This window comes from Lepidochelys olivacea (assembly GCF_965140295.1).
Source record: "Lepidochelys olivacea isolate rLepOli2 genome assembly, chromosome: 2".
Taxonomy (NCBI): Eukaryota; Metazoa; Chordata; order Testudines; family Cheloniidae; genus Lepidochelys; species Lepidochelys olivacea.
The window spans coordinates 241,290,366-241,314,604 of NC_140412.1; the positions used below are offsets into that span (position 1 = coordinate 241,290,366).

The window sequence follows — 24,239 nt, forward strand, 5'->3', positions numbered from 1 at the left end:
GACAAAATGGGGAAAGAGGAGGGTCCAGCACCCACTGCTGCTGGGCCTCCAGGATTCCCCCTACCCTCAGTGACTGAGACTGTGGGATCCCCCTGTTCCCCTCCCCGCAGTGGCCTGGAGATGCGGGGGTCTGCCCGTGCCACTGGGTTGCCCCGCTGGCTGACAGCTCCAGCTCTGCTACTCCGGGGCTGAAGCGAAAATGTCAGAGGTTCCTGGAAGCAGGGCTTTGGAGCAGAGCCTGCGGAGCAGCAGGTTTTTGCCTGGAGCTGGATCGGAGCCAGAGCACAGCTCCAAAGCCCTGCCTGGAAGTCACCAATTTCGTGACTTCCATTACCTCCGTGACAAAATCTTAACCTTATTCATGTGCAAAAGCTAAGAAATTCGAAGTTATGGACACCAATTAACCCAAAAGTCAATCAAATCAGGCAGGAAAGTTACCATCTTAAAACAGGGAAAGCCGATATAGACCAGATTCAAAAACAGCCTCTACCACAAAAAAAACCTCAGATAAAAGTTCCTGACACTGAAAGTCTATAAGAGCAGAGGAGATTGCAGTGGAAAATTACTACAACATGACTTCTCTCAGAAGGCACTGAGGGTCATGGATAAAGATGGGAGAGAATGAAGAACAGGAAGCAAAAAGAAAAGGAGTACTTGTGGCACCTTAGAGACTAACCAATTTATTTGAGCATAAGCTTTCGTGAGCTACAGCTCACTTCCGATGAAGTGAGCTGTAGCTCATGAAAGCTTATGCTCAAATAAATTGGTTAGTCTCTAAGGTGCCACAAGTACTCCTTTTCTTTTTGCGAATACAGACTAACACGGCTGTTACTCTGAAAGAACAGGAAGCATCACCGGTTCCTGCTAACACCTGTCCCCAGATCTGCTGCCCAGCCTAGTTTCCTAGTCTAAATGCCCAACCTTGCTCTACAATTCTATGATCTGCATTTCCCTTCCCTCACATTCTCCCAATCTACACTGAAAGAATTTTGAAGTTACGTTTTATTCTATTAATGTAAACAAGTGTTAAGTGTAAACAACTACAACACAAATACATATACTATAAGGTGGGTGCACAATTTGTTGGAAAAAACTGCTCACTGACCATTTTTAGGAACCAGTAAAACAGTGAAAGGGATTTGACAACATGGCCACTTTTTTAACCTTTCCTTGTAGATCAAGTTTTCTAAACTTTTTGTAATTTTTGTTGCACTCCTCTGGCCAGATACTCACAACAGGATCAGGCCTGGAAATGCCTTTCCATGATGGCATGTCTCCAGAGGGGCAAGAAAAGGCTCTGACAAAAAACCTTGGGCTTTTTATACACTATAAATAAACAAGTGATGTCACTGTGGGTTTTTGGACCTTAACTAAAATCAGACGAAGCAGTTCAGGGCTGAAACTTGCTCTCTTCAAGGTTTCCTCATCTCACTTTGCCATATTTTTCCCTAGTTACAGGAGTAAGCATTTATTTTTAAAACAAACTAATATAACTAATTATTTCCTGCACCTGGTGGGTACCCGATTAGCCATGTTTTTCTTTATTTTTATTACCTCAACCTAAATTCTAAGTAAGATAACACTGGTATTTCAAGGGTCACTATAAACTTAACCTAAACAATCCCCCTTTCTCATGATCTTATTCTTTCTGGTCAAATGCTTTGTGCCTATCACTCATGCTACTATCCAAACTCAATTTAAACACCATAATTCACTCAGGCCTAATGCCTGATGGACTATAGGGGACAAGCAGAACCCCATAAATAGGGAGCTCACAGTACTGGCAGAGTGGTGCACAAGGTGACTCCACTTCATTCAATGGAAATAAGGAAGAAATTTCCACATAACAGCCTTGTCTCAGAATTAAGGTTTCTCAAGTGCATTTCCAGTCAGCGTGATCACCAGTTAGGACAGCGTTAACACAAGCAACCACAACCTACACAATATCCACACTAACACCACCTTCACAACAAACTCCTTTCAATTCCAACATATAACCAACCACAACCCACACCTCCCATTTGTCATATCACAGTTAAACAGGGACAATTAACTTAAATCTACTTTTTTCCATGTACAAAAAAAAAAAATCACTATACCTTTTACCAAATTCAAGCTTATCTATCAATAGGGAGCATATAAAACTAGCCTATACTGGAGTTTGGGTTTCATATATGAGCACTGGAGTTGAAACGAGTCATGAAGCTGACTGAGGAGTCAGAATTATGATTTGTGTATTCTTAGGAAGTGATACTTGAGCTCTACGTTAAACAAGGTTCTGTATGTTCCTTTAGTTTTCAAATATATAAAGACGAAGTTACCTTTTCACTACCTGCCAAGTCCACAAGGTAAAGTTTTCCACTCAGTTTCTGTTCTGTTTGAGTGTTTTCTTGTTTTACATTAATAAGGAAGATACTATGACTTCGAGAGCTGTGTTCATTCATATCTATAATGCAAATATTTAAGAATTTTCAAAACACTTGTTTATACAACAAATCTGCACTGGGTAACAATTACTCTAATTTGACCTTAGCTGAACATTTAGTATACAACATGAACCTCTCACAGTGAATATCTCTAGAGATAGACAGCCTTACAGTAGTTTGTGATGAATACAGTGTATTTAAACGAAAGCAGGCAAATGAAGGGTCTATCCCATTTTATTCAATAGATTAAGTCAGCTTTTTTCCTACACATTTCTATTAATAAAATAGAAAGTATATTGACAGTTTACTAATCTGGCCTTTTACTCTGGGCTTAAGTATTTTTGGAATTTATTAGAAACACTAGAACATTTGTCACTTTTTTTTCCAAAGCTGTTACATACTGACCCAACGTGTAGAGTTACCTTTAGAAACTATTTCATTTTTGTTATAAGATAATGATTTTTTTCTTTATGCTTTATAGCATAGGTAAGATGTGAAACACAAGTAAACTTTCAAAGACACACATTTCATATTGAATTAAAACAGTTCTTTGAGTTCAGTAACAGAAGTCTAAGCTGATTTACTTTGGAGGTGAAGAGGGAGAAGAAGAGCCCCCTATTTAGTCTTCTCTCTAGCTCTGTGTCAGATAGAAACAACCCTAAATCCCCCATAGCCCTTTAAAGATGTGCGGGTAGCTACAAGAGAAGCTGAGGAAGTGTGAAGAAGGAATAGTCCCTTGTTCCCATCCATTGCTACTTCCCTGTTCCTCAGCCTTTAAATGCTGACCAGTCCTGGTTTCTGTTCCTTGCTGCCACCAAGAAAAAAAGTAACTGTGTTTGGCTTATCACTCCTCCAAACCACTCTCCTGATCAAAGGGAGGGCCAGAGCAGGCTTGGCCTCGATATTTGATTGCCTTCCTCAACCTTTTACTGATAAAGTAGGAACAGGCAGCAGGAAAGGAAATTTCCACCAAAAACAGCAGGTCCCAACGTTTTTCTGATGAAGTCCTCTGTGGATGAAAAGCTTGTCCATTCCCTTGGCCAAATACTGCCATATTTTTTTGTTTATATTCTCTTTTCTTCTGCCTCAGTTTTACCTTTTCTGTCCCCAATGTACCATTTTTTGTTTTTCCTCTTTTTGCCATCTCATTTTGTAGCTTCCCCTCCCTACGTCCCACTCAGAAGAAGGCTACATATTGCCTACAATGAGACAGTCCACTGACAGCTCCAAAGACACAAGGCACATACTTTTACAACTTAGTACAGTGCCACAGGACCAAAGAGAGAAGCTTAGACCTATGGAATGCTGCCTAAATCTGCAGACAGGTAAACATGGTTATCTCGTGATCAGCTTTGTTATAGGCCTCTGCAGTAGTAGAGACAAAAAGCAGGTGGCTTCATGAGACACAAACTGCTTTACTTCCAGACACAGGAGTACATTCAAGGGGTGGGGGACATGGATCTGGGATCATGACCTTTCACTACTCCATGCTTGTACTCTGCCCCTACTCCAAGAAAGGGCATGCAACCTCAAGTTGAGTAACACTGTCCTAGAAACAGGAAGTTCGATGAAGGGGAGACAAACTAAATAGACCAAGATTGTTTTAATTTGTCTTAACCTACTCTTGCAGCAAGTGACACACTGAGGTGAGTTACACAAAAGTCAATCTTTCAAAAAACTAGAACCATTCACTTACATTCATAGTTTGGGCTTCTCTCATTTATAAAATCAATGAAAGGAAAAAAAACCACTTACTTGTAACTGCTACATGTCTGTTAGATTTTCCTTCATCTATAGTATCCATTACTTCATCCGGACTACATACAAAACGTTCAGTGCAGCCCTTTAAAAATTGACAAAACATAAATAAGTGATGTACATGGAGAAAAGATAGGTTAGTCAATAGCGTAACACTTATACTCACCTTTACATAAGGAACTCTGTTTTTGTCCTCGTGAACAGAAAGATTGGTCTTTGAAACTGGAAGAAAAAAAAAAACTCTACAGATAAGATATTTCATTTGTTCAAAAGAATAATGTGGTGAATGATCATATATATCCCGAGGGAAACAGAAACATTTCTCATGGTATCCCATGCAATTCTTATATTCTAACATCTGAACAAGGATTTACACAAAATGGCCATTAGAGAAACCCAAACGCTTTTATACACATAATACATTATACAAAGAAAAGGCATAGCTATACTTAATTTTACAATTGTAAGGTTATGAAAGCCAACAAAAGACTACATTGATAGTTGCCATTTACAACATATCATTAATGTGCCACATAACTATCCTAATCTGGTGGTAAAGTTTCTTTACAGTCTAACAAGTTGCTATCCCCATCCTATATAAAGGGCACAGACTTACCATCTAAAAGATCTCTTATTTTATCCAAGTATATTTCAAAATATGACACCTAATAAAAAAAGATACAGCATTAAAAACAGTAATTCATAGATTTTAGGCCAAAAGGGACCATTGTAATAATTTAGTCTGACTTCCTGCCTAACACAGGAGACTTTATTCCTTCCAGTGAATCCTGCACCTAGCCCAAGAACTTGTGGTTGAACCAAAGCATCTCTATTAGAAAAACATCCAAGCTTAATTACGACTTCAAGTGATGGAGAATTTACCACAGCCATTATCCAAGTTACCAAAGGATAACTGCCCTCACTGTTAAAGATTAGCATCTTATTGTCAATGAATTCCCTATTTATGAAAAATAGGTATTCCCAACCTCTGGGCCCAACTGTCTTTGGATTCATATCTTCCAAATAAAATGGGAGACTTGTACATATACCAAAAAACCCCAAAGATTTAACCATCAATTACTTTACTTTAAAATCAGATGCAACTTTTTGTTTCAATAGTACTTCTTAAACCGAACAATTTACCTTAATGTGGAACTCCAAATTTTCATCCATGGAGTAAATATAATTGAAGATATCTTGCACTATTCTTGGAATAATCCCCATCCCATCTGGATCATGAAGTGTTCCCTTTTGAGGGAAAAAAAAAACAACTAAATGCAATATTCTTTATCAGTTATAATTCCATGAATACCACAGATTTCTAATATTCAAAGACGACAAACTGAACACAGAAGTTACAGTGGGGGAGATTTAGGTTGGATTTTAGGAAAAACTTTTTCACTACGAGGGTGGTGAAATACTGGAATGCGTTACCTAGGGAGGTGGTGGAATCTCCTTCCCTAGAAGTTTTTAAGGTCAGGCTCGACAAAGCCCTGGCTGGGATGATTTAGTCGGGGATCGGTCCTGCTTTGAGCAGGGGGTTGGACTAGATGACCTCCTGAGGTCCCTTCCAACCCTGATATTCTATGATTCTATGAAGGAGTTGATTTTAGAATAGTAACTAGAAAGAAAATTTTTAAGAAGTCTTGCCAACCCATTTAGGACCAAGATTTGGTTAGGGTAAAAAATTATCCCAGGAATCTTTTAAATAATAAATTGAAGATAAAAAGCTGCTATTAATGGAATACTTAGTATTTCTTATTTTGCTGCTGGAGGGCCAAATAAGGCTCCACAAATTAATTACTGCTATTCCCAGACTCATGGAAATAATGATGCCCAAAATACTATATTACGATCAAGCCCACCAAGAAATTGTGGGGGAAGGGATGCCAGATGAACAGAGGAGACTGAGGACTTTTATTTCAAAAGGAGAAGGGTATATAACTATGGAAAAAATGATAAAATATTGTGAGAAAGTACTTTTTAGATACCTTACCTCCATAGTGTGTGTTTTCCCAGATGATGTTTGTCCATAAGCAAATATTGTACCATTGTATCCCTCAAGTACATCTAACAAGAAAGAATTTATGCGTTAGTGTTCTTTTCCAAGCTAACTGCCTATGGAGAAGTTTGCAAGAAGATAATTGAGTGTTTAATGGACAAATAATCTAATTTAGGATTTTGACTCCAAATGAATTTTGACCATTACAAGGTGTTTCCACTATGAACACAAGTCTAATAAAACAGAATTGCATGTTGCTAGAGTAGGAGAAGTTACATTAATAAATTAAAATGTAAACTAATGTATTACATAAGAGTTTCAGACTCAACATACAGACACTTTTAAAAGGTGAGCTGCAAAGGGGAAAAAATGGGCTTGTACCTTTTTGCTTCTTTTTAGTATACAAGACAGGGTGAAAGGCTTTTTTAAAAAGTTTACATTAGAAATTAGTGTCTTGTTTAGGCTGGAAAACTATGAGAACTGAAAAACTAGGAACACAAATACTGGGCTTCTGAGGACAGAGGAAGAAATCCTGCAACATGCTGTTATTGGATAACAAGCCCACCCAGAGAAACATTCTTTCTAACTTCCAGTAGGTTAGCTTATGCCATAAACTTAAATGTTTGTATCCTTTCTAAAGCTAGTTTTTTTTTTAAAAAGTATTGTGACTGTAATATATGTACATTTCAAATTTAGTGTAATATTTATTGAACTGATATTCTTGTTATCCATATAAATGTCCAAACTTTTTTTGAAGTCTCCTAGGTAACTTGCCTCAATGATTAATTCACTACCACAAGTTTATAATTTAATTGTGACTTTTGTGAAAAAAGAAATTTTTATCAGTGTTGAATTTGCCAGTTTCATTAAATGGCGCCTTGTCCTCATGTTATGAGACAAACAGAAGTTCCTTATCTACCTCTCAATACTATTAATTACAGTACTTGAGAGGAGACTAGTAAGGAGGAACACGATGAAAGGGAGTAGTATCAATCTTTAAAACTCTTCATGACAGTTTACCCATCCCCTTAATCACTCATCTTCTGAACTCCCTCAAATAATGCAACATCTTTTTTTGTGAAGCGATAAGTAAAGAGAACACTGCAGTCCAGGTTAGAACACACTATTTATACAATTGACATAATACTTCTGTACTATTCATCCCGTTGTTCCTTATGCCTCCTAACTTTATTTGCTTTTTAGACAATTGCTGCATATTGAGCTTAAGTCTTAACTTTGCTGTCCACACTTAGGAAATTCATAAGTTTTTACAGTTACTTTAGAACCTTGAAAGGTGTATGACTAGTTCAAATTCTCTCTCCCGATGTTCATTATTTTGCATTTGTTAACAATTAATTTCATCTGCCACCCTGTTATGCATTTACCTAGCTTGGTAAGGATCCTCTGAAGTTTCCCAGCCTTTTGCAGTCTTGCTCAAGTAATCTGTATCTGCAAGTTTGAATACCAAACTGCTCATCCCCTTTTAAAATCATTAATGCATTCAAAACGAGTGCTACTACAGACCCTTATAGCAACTCACTGCTAAACTTCTGCTATGATGAAAATTTAACATTTCTCTGTTTTATCTCTTAGCCAGCTTCTGATCCTTGCCAGTAAATTGCCTATTACCCCAAGACTAAATTTTTTTTCTTTCATAATTTGTGAAGGTTTGGTTAAAAGCCTTTTGAAAGCCCAAATAATTGATATCAACTGGGACGCCTTTTCTTTACCCAATATTTTACTGACCTGTTCAAGGGATTCTACTACAAGTAGTACGGCAAGATTTTATTCTGCAAATGATGAACTGGTTAGACTACCACATGATGATTTTCTAGGTGTTTTATAATTCTATTTTAAAAGTATTGCCTCAACCAAATTTTAATACAGTCAAGGACAGAGATTCTGTAGTCTTTAAGATGCATAAGCATTGAGGCAGGAGTTCTATCTGCACTATAGTTGACTCAAGTTCTCTTTATACAACTAAGATGATCTCAAACTTACTTAGCTATGTATTATACAAGCTTAGAAAAACATTGCATATGCTTGATTTTTGAAGGTTTATACTAATCAAGACTTTTTCCTGGAACAGGTATTTCCATAGCACAGTCTATTCTTATGCCATATTTCAACCCCATTGATTTTGGCTGCAATTTTTTTTTAAGAGTCTTGAGCATCATTTTAAAATAGAAAAGTTATATTTTCCCATCCTTTTACTTAAGAACAACTTTTCCCCTATAATTGTCCAAGAGAGAATTTTAATGGAAGAGACCTGGCCTGAAAGATTGCAACCTGACAAGAACAACATTTCAAACAGTTATGAACTGAATATATGGGTTCAGAATTGATGTCATTCATCAACTTTAACTGTAGTGATTACTGCCACTCCTGCTATAATTACTGCCACTCATGCGGTTTCTTTTAGATACAGTTTTTGGTGGAAAGATGGGTAGGAAGAGGAGAGTTGGAACTACATCACAATTTTCAACAGTAAAAGCCACTTAATAGTCTATTGATGGCTTCCTTATTGTCAAGTTCAATGTTCTTCCTTACCTTTTACAATTTTTTTAGCACAATCATTGTATACTTGTTCCTGTGATGTACTTGACTGGAATACATGGTCAAACACATACGGCTTGGACTGAAAAGACACAAGAAGAGTAAAAAATCCCAGTCACAGAAAGTAAAACTGAACATTTTTCAAATTTGAACTGTCCATATTAATAGCCTGCTTCTACAGTATCTTTTTGCTTTTGTTTGTATACTTGAAGCCTTCAATAAGAGGAACTGATTTATACACAAGTTACCAGAGTGAAAGATGAGCACATACGAATGAAGCCTTGAACTAAACATATCTGCAGCCTGAAACCAGCCTAAACAGTTTTTCAAAAGAACTTTCACCGTAAGTATGACCCAGTCTCACTTAATTACAGTTTGGCAACAAGTCAGTTCATTTTAAGTTTTCACACAAATCTTAAACCAAAATGCTCAGGTTAGTACTGTACACTCAAGAACATTTCTTCCTCTGGGAAAAGGACTAGATGGTTATTAATTCAGGATTCTGATAGATGAGATCCCTCTTGAAAGGGAAGAGTAGTAGCATTCTAGAGGAAGTATGCCAAGAAACTACAGTGCTTAATAGGCAGAAGCCAAACCTGAGGTAGCTGAAGTCTACGCTGCAAAAGCGGACTGCTACCTATATTTTATTGTCTGGATGGAAGGAAATATTCAAGCTGCTGAAGCACTGAATTCTAATTAAGTGTTTCAGTTAGTGCAGACTTAGTTTTGGACTTAGCAGGCTCTTGGAGGTGTCCATTACTAATGCTTTGGATATTCTGGTGACTACATGCTGATCTGACTAAAGAGACAATGTAGTATTATGTCACTGAGATAGAGTATGTCACTATCCCCTTTTTCTGTATTATGCTGCTACCACTCCCATCATCTGAGTGACTACTCAGACACTCATAACCACTCCCATCGGGATGGTAGATGCATTATGATGAAAGCAATTTTGTGTTTTGGGACGGGATTTCCCAAAGCACTTAAGTGATTTAGGACACAAGATCCAGGGATCTTCATCAAATCATTTAGATGCTTTTGGAAATCCCACACATGATCTATGCTAGTTTCTTTTAATACAGTCTAAGAAGTTTATCCAAGCCAAACTAAAACTGGGATGGACACTTATTAGCAAGACAGATTCCTTCTTTAACATTTACTATCAGTCTTGAGGTGTGAGGCTGAAGTTTCAATAAGCATATCTATAAAATTAGCCACTGAATAAAGGATACAGCTATAGACAGCCATTTCCTCAATCTTCCTGTAGTGACTTTAATAAAAGGAATATTAACAGGCATATCTGGTATTGTGTGTGTTGCAGGCCAACTCATAACTCACAGGTAACATTTGTCTAATATGCACAAGTCTGCATGCACTACTTCATATACACATTCCTATTGCTGGATCACGTTGCCCCCATTATCACCTTTTGTACCGTATCTACGCTATTCATATTGTGTCCAATAATATCCTAAACAAAATTTATGGTGTACTATTGATGTGGCTGGTATTCCTTCAGGTTTAGATGGAAAAATAATTTGGAGGAAGTTTCAAATTACACTTAAAAAAATTGATATTCATGAATACACTATTCCAAGTCAGTACATTTTTGAGAAAGTCTTAAGTGACTATCAACTGATTTTGGAGACTCTCTCTAGAGGGATTAAGTCAGGCAGGTCATTGCTCTTAAAACATTACATCTTGCAGTAATCCATATCTATCTTTAACAGTTAAAAGACTGCTTAACTCATCCAGTGTTTTTTCTTCACGTAAATGGTCAAAGTACCCGATTCCTGATGTTTCCAGTACAATGTTTTGTTAATTTTTAGCTTTTTATTTCCTCACATGGGAAAATGAAAACAGAGCTATAAAACAAAGCTGTAAACTGCATAAGAAATTTCCACAATTCTTTGTTAACTAGTGGATAGATAGGTTAGTGATGTTGTCCAAAACAATCAAACTGCTATATTTTATTTTGATTTAATGCCAAGTCCTACAGGAATTTCTTAAACATCACATTCAGTGTGCCTGTAACATATTTTAGTTTCAATCAAAACAATTTATTCAATCAAATTAAACTTCATGTTAGTTTAACTTTTTTGAGCTCTTTAGAGAGACAAGGTGGGTGAGGTAATATCTTTTACTGCACCAACTTCTGTTGGTGAGAGAGACAAGCTTCTCTGAAAATCAGTTTTTTAACATTCTTCCCCACATTGTAAGATATAAAATTTATCTCCATTAACAAACAGTAGGGAGGGAGGTTGAATTTACTAACTCTACTTAAAATAATTTAGCTATATCATGCCTTTATAATTCTCCTTTAAGCTGCCACTGAGATAGTACTATGAAAGGGCAGAGCTTAGAGAAAAATAACCAAATTTTCTTCCCACTCCTTTTGATTTATAGGATTACTCACTATACGTACTACGCTTTGTTGAATTTTATGGATTAGTTAAAGGACTTCTCTCTCAAACAATGAATCCCTTATTTGAATTAATCTTAAATATAAAAGTTTATACATCACAAACTTCAGGAACCCTTGACAGACTGACTTCTTCCAGAACACAGTTCCCTGTAACAAATTTATTAAATCTACCAGAATCCCCATTCTCATTACTGACCAGGAAGGTGGCAGTCTTAGTGGCATGCCCTGAAAGTTGAGTGATTACAGACCAAACCAGGAATGCAAATTCCAAAGGTTCAGTGCCCTAACAGAATAGTCTGCCTGTAATCCACTCCCTCCCATCACACTTTACACCAATGAGGCTCTAGCTCAAGCATCTCCACTGATCTATATTTGTCAAACAACTGTTTTTAATTTTAAAACAATATTTCAATGCCAGAATAAGCGGAGGTGATAAAGAACAGCTTTGCCTAGACCTGTGACTGATTTTAAAAGAACTACATATACACCTATCACAAAAAACAGTCTGAAAGATTGTTGTGTAATTCCAAATAGGTTTCACTTATTTGGCATTTGCAATATCAATTCTAGCTGTTTTCCAGTGGCCTACTTTCTCACAGCAGGACAACCAAATTTCTAAAAAAAATCTTCAGAAAAAAAAAATCAGTAGGTCTTTATACATTATTAAGAAACATAACCCTATTTTTCAGTGCCCAGATCACACCATTATTGTGGCACAAATTTCCCTCACTTCGCCACAAATAACTTAGCTGCATCAAGAGGCTATGACTGAAAACTTTCTGAGGAAAGGTACAGAATCAGGCCTTGCTCTGGATTGCAGTTTTGGGTATTACCATAAGTGACAAAAAACAAGCTGAACCATCACATACTCTATACGTTGGGTGTAATAACCCTTGTGTTACAGATATCCTTTTGACTAGGAATCAGACTCAATTGCTCAGTAAAAATATTTCACTTAACCTTGCAAATTAAGCCTATAGGTTGCCTATTCATTTGTGTGCCAAATCCCTATTTTCCAGTCTCCCCAGAGCCCACAGACCCGCAGTTAAACATCCAGATTCACCTCTTTCCCAGAGTTTGGCTGTACTGGAAACAAACATTACCCCATAAGACATCAGCCTAAGCTTCCTCCTTGGCTGCTTCTATGGTGTCACTCTATGAACCTTCTCTAAATGAACTTAAATCAGTCTGCCTCAAAGCAACATTCCAAGCCCTTGTTGAAGCTAACTTGCAGCTACCTGCCAGCATGACCCAGCAGTAGTTACTCAAATCTTGATGGAAGTTGTTTTTTTTTGTTATCATAATTAATGGCCAGTTTAGCTGTACTGGGCAACAGTTTTCAGTATTAGCCTACATTCAAATATATTCGAAACAACTGAAATGTACAAAACTTTGCTCTTCACAGATGTCCGCTGGCAAGTCATCATCTCTCAATGTCTTGTCCATAGAAGACAATTCTTTTACTCTTAATGAGACAGAATAACCTCTAACTTCAGGTTATCCTCAGAAGTACAGAAAATAAATTGTATAAAAGTGTTTATTTCTACTGCATTCATATCCTATAGTTTTAAAGTTTACTGTAAGATTTTCAGAGTCCATCCATAACAATATGTGGCTTGGATCATCTTGTTTTCTGATCCTTAATACCTGGAATAGTCTTTTCATTATTGATACTATAAGATGAGCAGCCAGTAACGTTCCATTTCTGTATCACAACATATACAATGCTTTTAACTCTAAAGCATATTCTTTTTGCTAATGTAATCATTTTAGAAACCCATTCTGTCTGACACTGTAGCCGGCTTATTCTTGGCATGAAGAGCACAAGACAGTTTATAAAAGATTGAGGCATAAAAAAACCCAGCTTTTCTCCCAATGCAAAACAGTATGACACAGTATTGCTATCACCATTTTTGCCCACAAAAAATATACAAAAAATGTAAAACTTTAGGTCTAAGTAAAGATTCTTAGGACGGAACTATCTGAAAGGGGGTTCCAAAGAGGACTGTTCTCAGTGGTAGCAGATGACAGAACGAGGAGTAATGGTCTCAAGTTGCAGTGGGGGAGGTTTAGGTTGGATATTTGGAAAAACTTTTTCACTAGGAGGGTGGTGAAACACTGGAATGCGTTACCTAGGGAGCTGGTGGAATCTCCTTCCTTTGAAGTTTTTAAGGTCAGGCTTGACAAAGCCCTTGCTGGGATGATTTAGTTGGGGATTGGTCCTGCTTTGAGCAGCGGGTTGGACTAGATGACCTCCTGAGGTACCTTTCAACCCGGATATTCTATGATTCGAAGAAATCCCAAACGGAGTGATTTTAGCAAAACTTATCCCTTTTTTTCCCCCATTAATTTGAGAGCACATTTATTTTCCATTCCCAACCCTCTTTCCCAGTTTGGAACATAATGTACTATTGCTCTGTCAGTGCCAGAGTTCAAAGTAGCAAAAAAGACAGACAAGCAGAGTCCCAGCATAGTATTCTGCTTCTAGGAAGAAAAATTATGCTTTTCAATTCTTTTGGAGTGCATGAGGAGAATAAGATGCATGTAAACTGATTTTTTGTAACTGTAGAGGGTGCAGGGTATGTCGTTGGACCTTAGTTTTCCAGTCCTCCATTCTTATTTTTCTGTGTTAAGATTGTAACTTGAGTGCTTCCTTACTTGCTTACATAATATATCATATATAAGGCTCTGTGTACTCTGCAACCTGTAGGGATAGAGTTCTGCAGCATTTCCTTTGCCAGAGGATAAATGAGAAAATACTATCAGTCTCCATTTTATGATGGCCCCATATTCAGTTTCAATACAAGAAGTTTTTGTAATGAAAATACATAATTGCAGCCGGGAAGATGTTAGGGAAAACTGGAGATTCTAGCAGATGGGTGGGGAACAGCTGGAATTTTAGCATTCAAGCAGACCTGGGACTATCGCTCTAGCTGGATGTTTGTTCTAAAGGGATCAACAGTGAAACAGTTAACAATGCTGACATTTAAAGTGTCTTTAGGTTTTAGGATGAACAGAGATTATTACTAAAATGATATAGCACAGCAGCAGTACAGTAGAATTCCTTCAGTATTGAAACAAGTCTTCTAGCCATACATGTTTGCACTATTACAGAGTTTGTCAAAAAGCCATATGCTTTGAGAAACTGTTGTACTTCTCCTAAGTGATCAAGGCTCAGCAAAATATTAAACTAACCACCACCACTGAAAAAATCCAAATACTTCAGCTATAGGTAAGAGTACAGCTTCTAACATATGCAGTCATTTTCCATATGAGGTCAGATTATAATATTAAGGTGGAGTACTTTTACAAGTATGGAAGTGGTTTTTTCCTTCTAAAATACAAAATAGCATACCATCGTCCTACTTCTGCTGTTTTGTGTAAGTGTCCCACTTCTTGCATGCCCTACCCTCTTTCAGTGTTCCATATGAATTACTTTTTCTTTCTGAATATTGCTTTCCTGCTGCCAAGACGATGAAGTCAGTAGAAGAAAGTGATCTTCACTAGTCTGGTTCTGCAAGAAAGTGACAGAGCCAAACCTTTCTTTAACTTAATATACAAAACCAGTTTTAAAGAAGTATATTCTTTAAACTTAAAGCCAAGTATATTTAGATATTCAGGGCAGGGACCAGGCCTTGCATGTTAAGGATACTACCCAGTTAATTAGAAAATACACTGAGGCAGTCAGAGATCTTCAAAAAAACAGAAAAAGATGGGAAAGGTACATTACCGAATATAGGCATTTGAAGGAAAAATAGGACACTGCTTATTTGTATGTTAATACCCAGACTGCTCTTCCAGATCTCAATTCAGACTTAAGCAGTTGTGAACAGTCTGAAAGGTCTGGGTGTGACTGAGTACACTAGTTTATTTTTTGTTTTTGGGGGGCAGAAAATCACAAGACAAGAAAGAGCACATATACAGGTACTAAAAGTGGCATACAAGCATTTCATTCCAAGTGATAATGCTCTCTGCTTGCAAACAGTTTCAAGTGTAAAAAAATAAAGGTCAAAACCACATACATATGAATATGCTGGTTTCTCTCTTCATGTGACCTTTTCAGTAAGCACTCCCCATAACTTACATTGAACACTGAAGAAATATAAATTTGTGGGTAACTCCAACAGGGACTTATAAAAAACATGTTCACTGCAGTTGTGTTAGGTTTCAGCTTGCCTTGCATACATTCTTAAACAAAAAGGCATTATAATGAATTCAGCATTAAAGAACCCAGTTTTCTCAGCATTCATGCTGTAAATATTTCAATAGAGTCATTAGCTGGAAAAGGCTTTAGTATTTTAAAAGCACGATAACTTAAAAATATCAATTTGAAAATTATGCTGCTGCTGCAATCATCAAGGAAATATCATCAGTAAGACATTAGTCATGTTTAGACAAGATTAAGTTGCCTCGAGTTAGGTGTCATAATGCTCATCATAGCCTGGTCCACACTTGAAAGCTTTACCAACAACTCACCTCTGTCAGCACAGCCCAAACCCCATAATTTGTCCTTGTCTACACACACCATCATCATTGTGCTTGCTAACTTGTTAAAAATAAAATTAAAGCACAATTCACTTTCCTAGCAAAGAGAGGAGGAGCTGTGCTAGGACTAAATTGCATAACAACATTTAGGGGGCACAGCTATTTCCACAGCCTAGTTCCAGACACTCCCAGTGCTCCTCACAGAATGCCATGTTTAAACATGAAGATACTCTACCTACAATAATTAAAACACTTAGTTACTATAAACTGTAGGATTACAGAATTTAGCTGGTTTTTTTTTTAGTTAACTTGTGTATTTGACCAGTGAATATATTGTCAGTTTCACTATTTCCCTCTACAGTCAGTTCATCCCTCAATGAAAAAATGCCTCTAATTATTTAAAGGAGATCAGAAAAAACTTTTTTTTTTTTAAAGAAATTTGTGTTCTGAATTTTTAAAAATTAGAGGGTATTTTAACAAACTAGCTTTTTTTTTTTTAACGTAGTCAATTTAAAAAAAGGTTAGGTTGACAAATTTTTCTAGCACCAAAGCTAAAATATCTTGAGCAAATCCCCAGTGTTAACAGTACTTGAAGGAATAGAATAATACCCACCCAACCTCCAAAGAACTGGAGTCACAATGAAAACATATCTTTATACTGCTATAACAAAAATGTTACATGCATACAAGTCCACATACTGTCTTAATGATGTGCATTTGTTTTTTTTTTTAAACACATGAATTCATCAGGAAGAACAGCTAGAAAAGATTCCCCTTAAAATTAACTATTTCTAAAATGAAAAAGACTTGCTTGGAATTAGAATTCAAAGCCCAAGAGATATGGCCTCATGCAAGAACAATTAAGGAGCTACATCTTTCTTGTAGCTATTGTTCTTCAAAACAAAATAATACTGCATCTCAACCACAAATTGCTGTGAAATATGTAACATCTACAACTACAATAAATCGTTTCTCTAAAAGACAGGAGAGGGAAAATACTCACTTGTCCAGGATCACAAGCATGCCTGTAGATGTATGGATGCCCAGGAAAAAGAAAACTATTGCTGCTTTCCCCAGAAAGGAAGAGGAAGTCAAGGAACGCATGTGTACGGTTAGAGTAGGACAAACGCGCAGAAGAGTACTGGGAGCATCTCTGCTCCCACTCTGTTTCCTATCTTATTTCCAGTCTTGCCCTTCTCCCAGCCAATAGGGACGACAACTCCCAAATGTTACTGGGTAGATAAGAGGCAAGCTTCTCCATATTTCAGCATGGGCCTGCAGAGGCAGAGTTGTTAAGTACCACGGGCCAATCAAGAAGGTGTAGCCTCTCCTTGAGTGAGGAGGCTGTGAAGAGAATCCTAGCCCAACTTACTGAAAAGAAGAGCTTGGCAGGCAGCTACCACTATATACAGTGGTGAAGAGAAGCCCGATAAGATATGCATGAAAAGGAGAGGGAAACGGATATACAGTACTCTGCATGGAAATAACTGAGGAAAGGCTTTAGGAAGGCTATTTCAGACAAGATATTTCAAACAGGCTAGCTGGTTAAGTGTTCAGGCTACTAGGGATCAGTGAAGCTTTGCAAAACCTAACTCACTCATCCTTGGAGATAAACTGAATGGTTATGAAAGGTGCAAGTTTGACAGTCCCGGAGAATTAGGACTTCAATTTTATTTAGTAATCAGAGGATGTGATTTTAAGTTTGGGAATCTTGCCATATATCAGGAGTAAAAATGCTTTATGTTACTGGAATGATGGGAATTCCAGCATACTCACTGTAAAGAGCATTTGTTTACAGTCCCAGTGGTTGGAATATCATGAGACAGGACTTAAAAGACTGTCAGTGGTACCTCAACCTATCAGTGCTTTCCTGGGCACTGGTCCAAGGCTGAAAATAGCAAGTCCTGGACCTAAGGCTACTGGATGTTTTACATTTGGCCTTCACTATTGCAGAGGAATACAGTTAATAAAAAAGTCATTACAATGCATGTTAATTCCCTACTAATTCTGTCAATTTCAAGCTCCATGTGGTCTCTAAGAAGAACTAGTTTGCCTCACACTGACTTAGTGAGTCTCCAGACCATTTCATCCTTCAGATGTTATTTTGAAATCTTACTAGAAAAGCAAAGCTCGCACCACTGTGATATTTTCTTTACTACCCAGTGAAAATTCTAGCTTTTCCATTAGTGGTAAAAAGTAGCGACAAGAAAACATTCAATCATTTTTTTACATTTGTAAAAACTGACCATCTTGGAGTTCTTGTGGAAGATCCTACACAGTCTACACCACAATGATAATGTTTCTCAATGTCCACTCCAAATTACCTCACTTTTATCATTTGAAACCTAAACCATGGATCCTCCTTATGAACTTCAAGCCCCTGCCCCATTAGCAATGATTGCACTTTGGTCCAAAAGGTAGTTGCTAGAAAGTTAGAGAGTGGGGACAGAAGAGAATTTATCACCTAGAAAATCTGATACATCTCAAGAATGGACTTTACAGCCTTTGATTTCAGATGGGGCACACGGTGCTCCTATGAATGGATACTCAGGACCAAGCATGAAAGTGAGCATATTTATTTCTAATAGTGACATCAGTTTTGTCATATTCTGTATTTGCTAACAGTCTAGATAAATGATGGGCAAGTTTCTGTGTAACTGTGAGAATTAATGCAGTCTGCTGCACCAATCTCTGAAATGAGGTCTTGAATAGGCCAATACCAGCTAATTTCACAAGCATTTTGTTTGCTTTTCAGTGGCCTACTTACTACTGATCAGATCTGAATTTATACCAGAAACAGCAAAAGGTTCCATATTCCATTAGCAATCCATTTGTTTTCTAAAACTGAATTTAAGTAGAAGAGAAGTAATACTTTAAAGCCTTGTGCTATAAATATGAAGCTAACAGAACCTTTATTTACTGTTACACATTTGTTCCACTTCCAAGTTAAGCTGCTATGAATAAATATGTTTAATTTGGGTTGCTTCAAGAAGAAAATAGTGTACAGAAACCTAAAATCTAAAATATTAGCAAGGTAAATTTTAAAGTATATTCCTCATTTCCTCTCTAAATTTGCAATTGTGCCACTGTGTGGCAAATTCTTCATCTGAATGCGCAGATTAAGAATGAGTACAAGTGAGACATAATTACAGAAAAAAAATCTTTACCAACAAATACAAATGATACGGGAGAAGACTGTTACTGTAAATATAGTCTAGCTCTCCATTCAATAACTCACTCTACAGCAGCTGCATTGCAAACTGGCACTGCTCGAATGATCTTTTCCAGGACACCAACAAGATCTCTTCACAGCAGGCCTCTATTCTACAGAGAGTGATTTTTATTAAATTGCAAGCAAATGTGTGATGAACCACAAAGACATAAGCAGGCTCAATTTATTTTGCTGGACAAAGTATTAGTCACTAGCCCACTGGTTGATGTACTGATCACAAAAGCCACTCAACAGATTTTCTTTTGCCAAAACTATTCAGTGAACAAATTACTCTGGTAACTTCTTTCTTAGACATTACTAATGCAGACATTAGTTGCCAAACTCATTACGTTACACAAAAGAAGCCTAGATCTTTTGCCCATTTTCTCTCTCTTCCCATACACCTATTTCTAGGATGTCTGTTCTTTATTTTAAAATTTCACTACTGTATTCACAAAACCACTATCAATAATATCCTGAAAACAGAAGAATGGAAAGCCCAATATCTGGGGCGCTCTATTCTCCTGAGTCACCCTGCTTATTTTGTACCCTAGTTCAGTGCAAACTTCCTCAGAACGATTAGTAAAGAAAGATATGAATTGGAAAATTACTACTGGTCAGTAACGAACAATCCAAATCCATTAATGGCACACACACACTGCTGTATACACCATTTTCCTCCACACATAAGAGCTGTTTCTCTAGGTCTCTCAGGTGGCGTGGGGGAGGGCACTCATTACAGCACTGATCTGCGATAAAGCACCACAACTTTCCTATGCACAGTGTATGAAATGTGCACGACGGTCCCACCTCAAATTCAAAACTGCCTCTTAAAGCCATGCCCAAAGTTTCGAGTGCTGTTTGACCAAGCCTCTGCAAGAGGCCTGCTAGGCAGGGAGTCTTTGATTGGGTGGCAGCTTTATATAGTACCTGTACTCCGCCCGGCCAAGTCAACCCCTGTGCCTGCCCTGCTCCCTCCTCTGCCCGGTCATGCCCCCACGAAGCCCGGCTGCATCCCTCGCCTGGCCCCCTCCGCTCTCGCTCAGCTCTTCTCCGACTTTTGTCTCTCCCCTTCGTACCGCGCCCATCCCCGTGGTATCCGGCCCCCTCCCCAGCCCGGCGCTCACCGCGATGATAACGGTGTCCTCTCCCTGGAACTTGGCGACATACTTGTCGCCGCGGGTCACCTCGGAGTCGTTGAGAGGCCTGAAGCGACACATCACTTTGATGTTACATTCCGCCGGGTCCGCCATCTTAGGCCAAAGCCGCCGCCTTCGGGGCGCTCAGCCCAGCAGCAGCCGCCGCCACCTCCACGCCGCCCGCTCCGGAGTCCTGCGAGCGGCCGCCGCCGGCAGAGCAGCGCCTCACTCAGCGGAGGGGAGAGGGGAAGGGCTCCTCCCTGGCCGCCGCTGCCGCCTCCTGCTCTCACTTCCTCCCCAATATGGCAGCCATGGCGGCGCCTGCAGCCGGCGAGTCCGGACCCTCCCCTCCTCGAGCAGAGGCGGTGCCGACAGCAGGGCAGGGAGGGGGTGACGTCACCCTCCGCAGAGAACACCTACCCCGCCGCCTCAGACTCACCGCGCAGGCGCGCATCGAGGACAGCGGCGACTACCACCGAAGGGCTCGTTTGCGCAGGCGCGCACTAGGTTGGGCGCCTGGAGGGAAACATGGCCACCCGCAGACGCAAGAATTTCCTGCGCAGGCGCACAAAGGGGGTTTGGGCCATGTTGTAGCGCAGGCGCAGTGATTGGGTCAAGGGGGCAGATGAGAGGTGGGGGTGTGAACAGCATGATGGAAAGGCGCGGCAGCCGAGGGCTCCCAGCCCTCCTTTCAGGCAGGGGCGGAGCTACAGGGATGCCGCCAAGGGCTCATTTACAAGGCTCTGTGCCTGTCACAGCCATCGCCACTGGAGGTGGTCAGCTCCTGGGTTCTTCCCCCCCCAGCAGTCACCCTGTTTTCAAAATACGTAAACCGGGGCAGTTTTGTGGCATCATGTTTTAGCATCACAAAATCATCATTAACCATGGCTGTGATATATCACAGATCCACCCAGCTATACCGCGGGCATCTGTATGAAACTGCTCATGAAGCACTGGGCAATAGTGTCACATGCATAGTCCGTGTGGTTTCCTATCTGTTTAAAAATCATGTCCACGTGAAATTGTAATCGGAAGCCATGTGCAGCTCCTGGATAAAGCCCTATGGCTCTGGCAACCACAGATGAGAGGCAGGGAGGGAGCACCAGGCCACTACATATTTTCACCAACTGCCCTGGAAGGGGCCAGAACAGGAACTTTACATAGAATAGACCAGGCCATCACTTTTCAGGCTCATTGCAATGTTGTCACCTGGCAAGTAATGACAGGCTTTGCCTTGAACAATGATTGGCGCAAAACACACTACACATTGAAAGTAAAATGAGTGTACTAAGCATTTCATATAGGTATTTGGGGTACCATATGTAAGGTAACATAAGAACGGCCATACTGGGTCAGACCAAAGGTCCATCTAGCCCAGTATCCTGTCTTCCGACAGTGGCCAATGCCAGGTGCCCCAGAGGGACTGAACAAAACAGGTAATCATCAAGTGATCCATTCCCTGTTACCCATTCCCAGTATCTGGCAAAAAGAGGCTAGCGACACCACCCCTGCCGATCCTGACTAATAGCCATTGATAGACCTATTCTCCATGTATTTATCTAGTTCTTTTTTGGACCCTGTTATAGTCTTGGCCTTCACAACATCCTCTGGCAAGGAGTTTCACAGGTCAGCTGTGCATTGTGTGAAAAAATACTTCCTTTTGTTTGTTTTAAACCAGCTGCCTATTAATTTCATTTGGTGACTCGTTGTTCTTGTGGTATGAGAAGGAATAAATAACACTTCCTTCTTTACTTTCTCCACACCAGTCATGGTTTTATAGATCTTTATCATATCCGCCCTTAGTCATCTCTTTTCCAAGCTGAAAAGTCCCAGTCCCTTTAAACCCTAGTCAATTCAAACCCATTGGTTTAGGTCAAGTTTAGGTCAAGCTTACATAACATCTTTCATTTTGTTTTGTCAAAGCAGTGGCAGGGATGTTGGAGAGAACTATTGAATAGCCAAGCTCATCACCTTGTTGTTCTGCCTTTGTGCTCCTGGGCTGGAAGAGAAGACACCCTCCCCCCCATCAACTGACTCATCAATTGGTTTCAAGGCTGTAACAATTTTCAGAGAGAAAGTTAAAATTTAATGAAGTTTTAAATGTAATTGAAACACAATTAAATCCTTCAGTGTGGAGGCTCTCAAGGGGTGGTTCCAAGCGGGTTTTACCACCATGCTGGTTTAAATTCAGATATACTATGAGCTTTTTCCACTGCTGGAGATTGAATCCAAGTACAAATTTACTTCTCTGTTCAGTTTAGTCTGCTCATGTTCAGAGATTACCAGCCCGCAAAATAGAAACTTTTAAAATGGCATGAAATTATTTTTAAAAAATGAGGGAGCCTCTTTCTTAAATTAGTAAGATTTAGTAGGTCTAAATGGCCCCTTAATGGTAGCTTATGTATTTTATGAACAAAAATGGAGGCTGTGCTTATACATTAAATGTGAGAATTATGAGTTTTAATGGGGACTGATCTGCCACACAGCATTGTCCATCCCCAAGACCCTTCTCACAGCAAAGACTTGGTTGAATACTGTGTGTTTGTTGGGCATAGGCTATTTAGATGGATCCTGTTCCAAAATCAGTGTGATGGATTTGCAACACAGGGGACCTTTCACCAGCCCCCTCCCTACTGCATATCCCCTTCCCTTAGCCAGGTACTGAACCAGGAAGGGGCCAGGGTCCGTTGAGAAGCAGCAGCCACATTGTGAGGGAGGAGCTGCAGAGAAGCTGAATCCAGAGAGGACCCTCAGGAAATGTACACAGAGTCATGCGTGAAATAGGCAGTGACTGTCAGACATGAGAGCAGAGTGCAGGTCTGGGTGGGACTTATGGAGGAGCAGAAGTGGTTGGGTAGGGAGCCAGTGCAGAGTGGCCCAATGAGAGGCATTAACTGAACCTCCCCTAGAAATCTGCAAATTCCTATTTGATTGAATATAAACTGGATTGGAGCATGCACCGCTAGGCCTGAAGAGCCTTGACTGCCTCAAGTGGACTGCCCCAGTGGCCCAACCAAAAACCACTGTTGCTCACTTTGAGCTTTAACTATTCAAGCCTCTGTACCTAGGGTATGTGCAAACTTCGGCTTTCCTGCCAGCCCTAGTAAAATACCTTTTCACGTAGCCATGTCTGAATGGTTATGGGGACTCACCAGGGCTAATAATGTCTACAAAGCCTACCTGTTGAAGAACCTACAGTGATTGCCTCAGAATAGCAGTGTACATGGCATGCAACTGGCACCCTAGGGTTTGGTGCACTCAGACACTGTGCAGCCCCAATAATTATACAAGCGCATTATGGATCATGCATCTGGGAATCATTCTAAATATTACCAATGGTCTAAATGTATTCAGAGCTGTTTTTCTCACTTTAATACATGATGTAATTTGTTAAAATCTAGTTCTGTGTTGTGAAGCAAGTTTTCAGTCTTCTCAATCAAGATCATGTTGTAACAAGTCCATCCTTCTGCTCTAGTTAAAACCTTTGCAGGAGCATACTGTCTTAATCAGGACAACAACAGCTACACCTCCCAGCCACATAAGTACTCTATGCAATAATTATCTGATAGGCACAGGGTGTGAACACAGTCAAATGGGGCACTGAGGCTTGATGCAATCTAACATAAGAGATATAGCATATGTATGTCACTCCAAAGTTGTGCTTATGTTTAATTGTAGTAACATATTTTAAACATAATGGCTGCCAGCCTTAAGAATATGCACTCTATATTTCTAAATAAAATAGCTTATATCTGTTTATTGATAATTTCATAATTGTGATTAGATACTTATGCACATGCCTAATTATAAGCACATTGTGCGTAAGTACCTTGCTTAAAGAACATGGAGGCAAATTATTTGTTACAATGAAAATTCCTTGTCTTTTTCTATCCATTTCCAAGCAAAAACAAATACACGAACAGCAAAATCAACAAGCTTTCCCCTTCATGGTTATTACTCACATAAACAATTGTTTCAACTGCTGAGACCTCCTTTATTTTGTAATTATCATTATCCATAACCAAAGGGAATATAAATCATTAGCTAAATATGATGAGATACTGTACATAGTGTTAAAACAACTTCAGTACAGGAGCAGGTTTGCAGTAGCTTGCTCCCAAGTACTCCATAATATCCTAGTGCTAAATTGAAGTAATTCTCAAGAAATTACATGAAGGGGCCAACTGTTAAACTTTCAAATGTTTTAAATTGTGTAAACTCCACAAATACACAG

The 24,239-nt window shown here is 39.1% G+C and overlaps 1 protein-coding gene across 3 annotated transcripts in view; it reads right to left on the reverse strand.

Moving 5' to 3' along the window:
• Nucleotides 1-20,366, reverse strand: part of KIF5B (kinesin family member 5B) — a 67,673-nt gene extending 47,307 nt beyond the window's left edge. For 2 of the 3 annotated variants that reach the window (XM_084620691.1, XM_084620690.1), the window contains exons 1-8: nucleotides 19,994-20,366; nucleotides 8,737-8,824; nucleotides 6,181-6,254; nucleotides 5,328-5,432; nucleotides 4,801-4,849; nucleotides 4,351-4,406; nucleotides 4,182-4,269; nucleotides 2,322-2,446 (exon numbers count right to left, since the gene is read on the reverse strand). In XM_084620691.1, the coding sequence (XP_084476817.1) occupies nucleotides 2,322-2,446; nucleotides 4,182-4,269; nucleotides 4,351-4,406; nucleotides 4,801-4,849; nucleotides 5,328-5,432; nucleotides 6,181-6,254; nucleotides 8,737-8,824; nucleotides 19,994-20,119 (711 nt within the window). In that variant the 5' untranslated portion in view covers nucleotides 20,120-20,366. Of the gene's footprint in view, nucleotides 1-2,321; nucleotides 2,447-4,181; nucleotides 4,407-4,800; nucleotides 4,850-5,327; nucleotides 5,433-6,180; nucleotides 6,255-8,736; nucleotides 8,825-19,993 lie in introns of all 3 variants that reach the window. The other variant, XM_084620689.1, reaches the window with a different exon arrangement.
• Nucleotides 20,367-24,239: the final 3,873 nt, after the last annotated feature.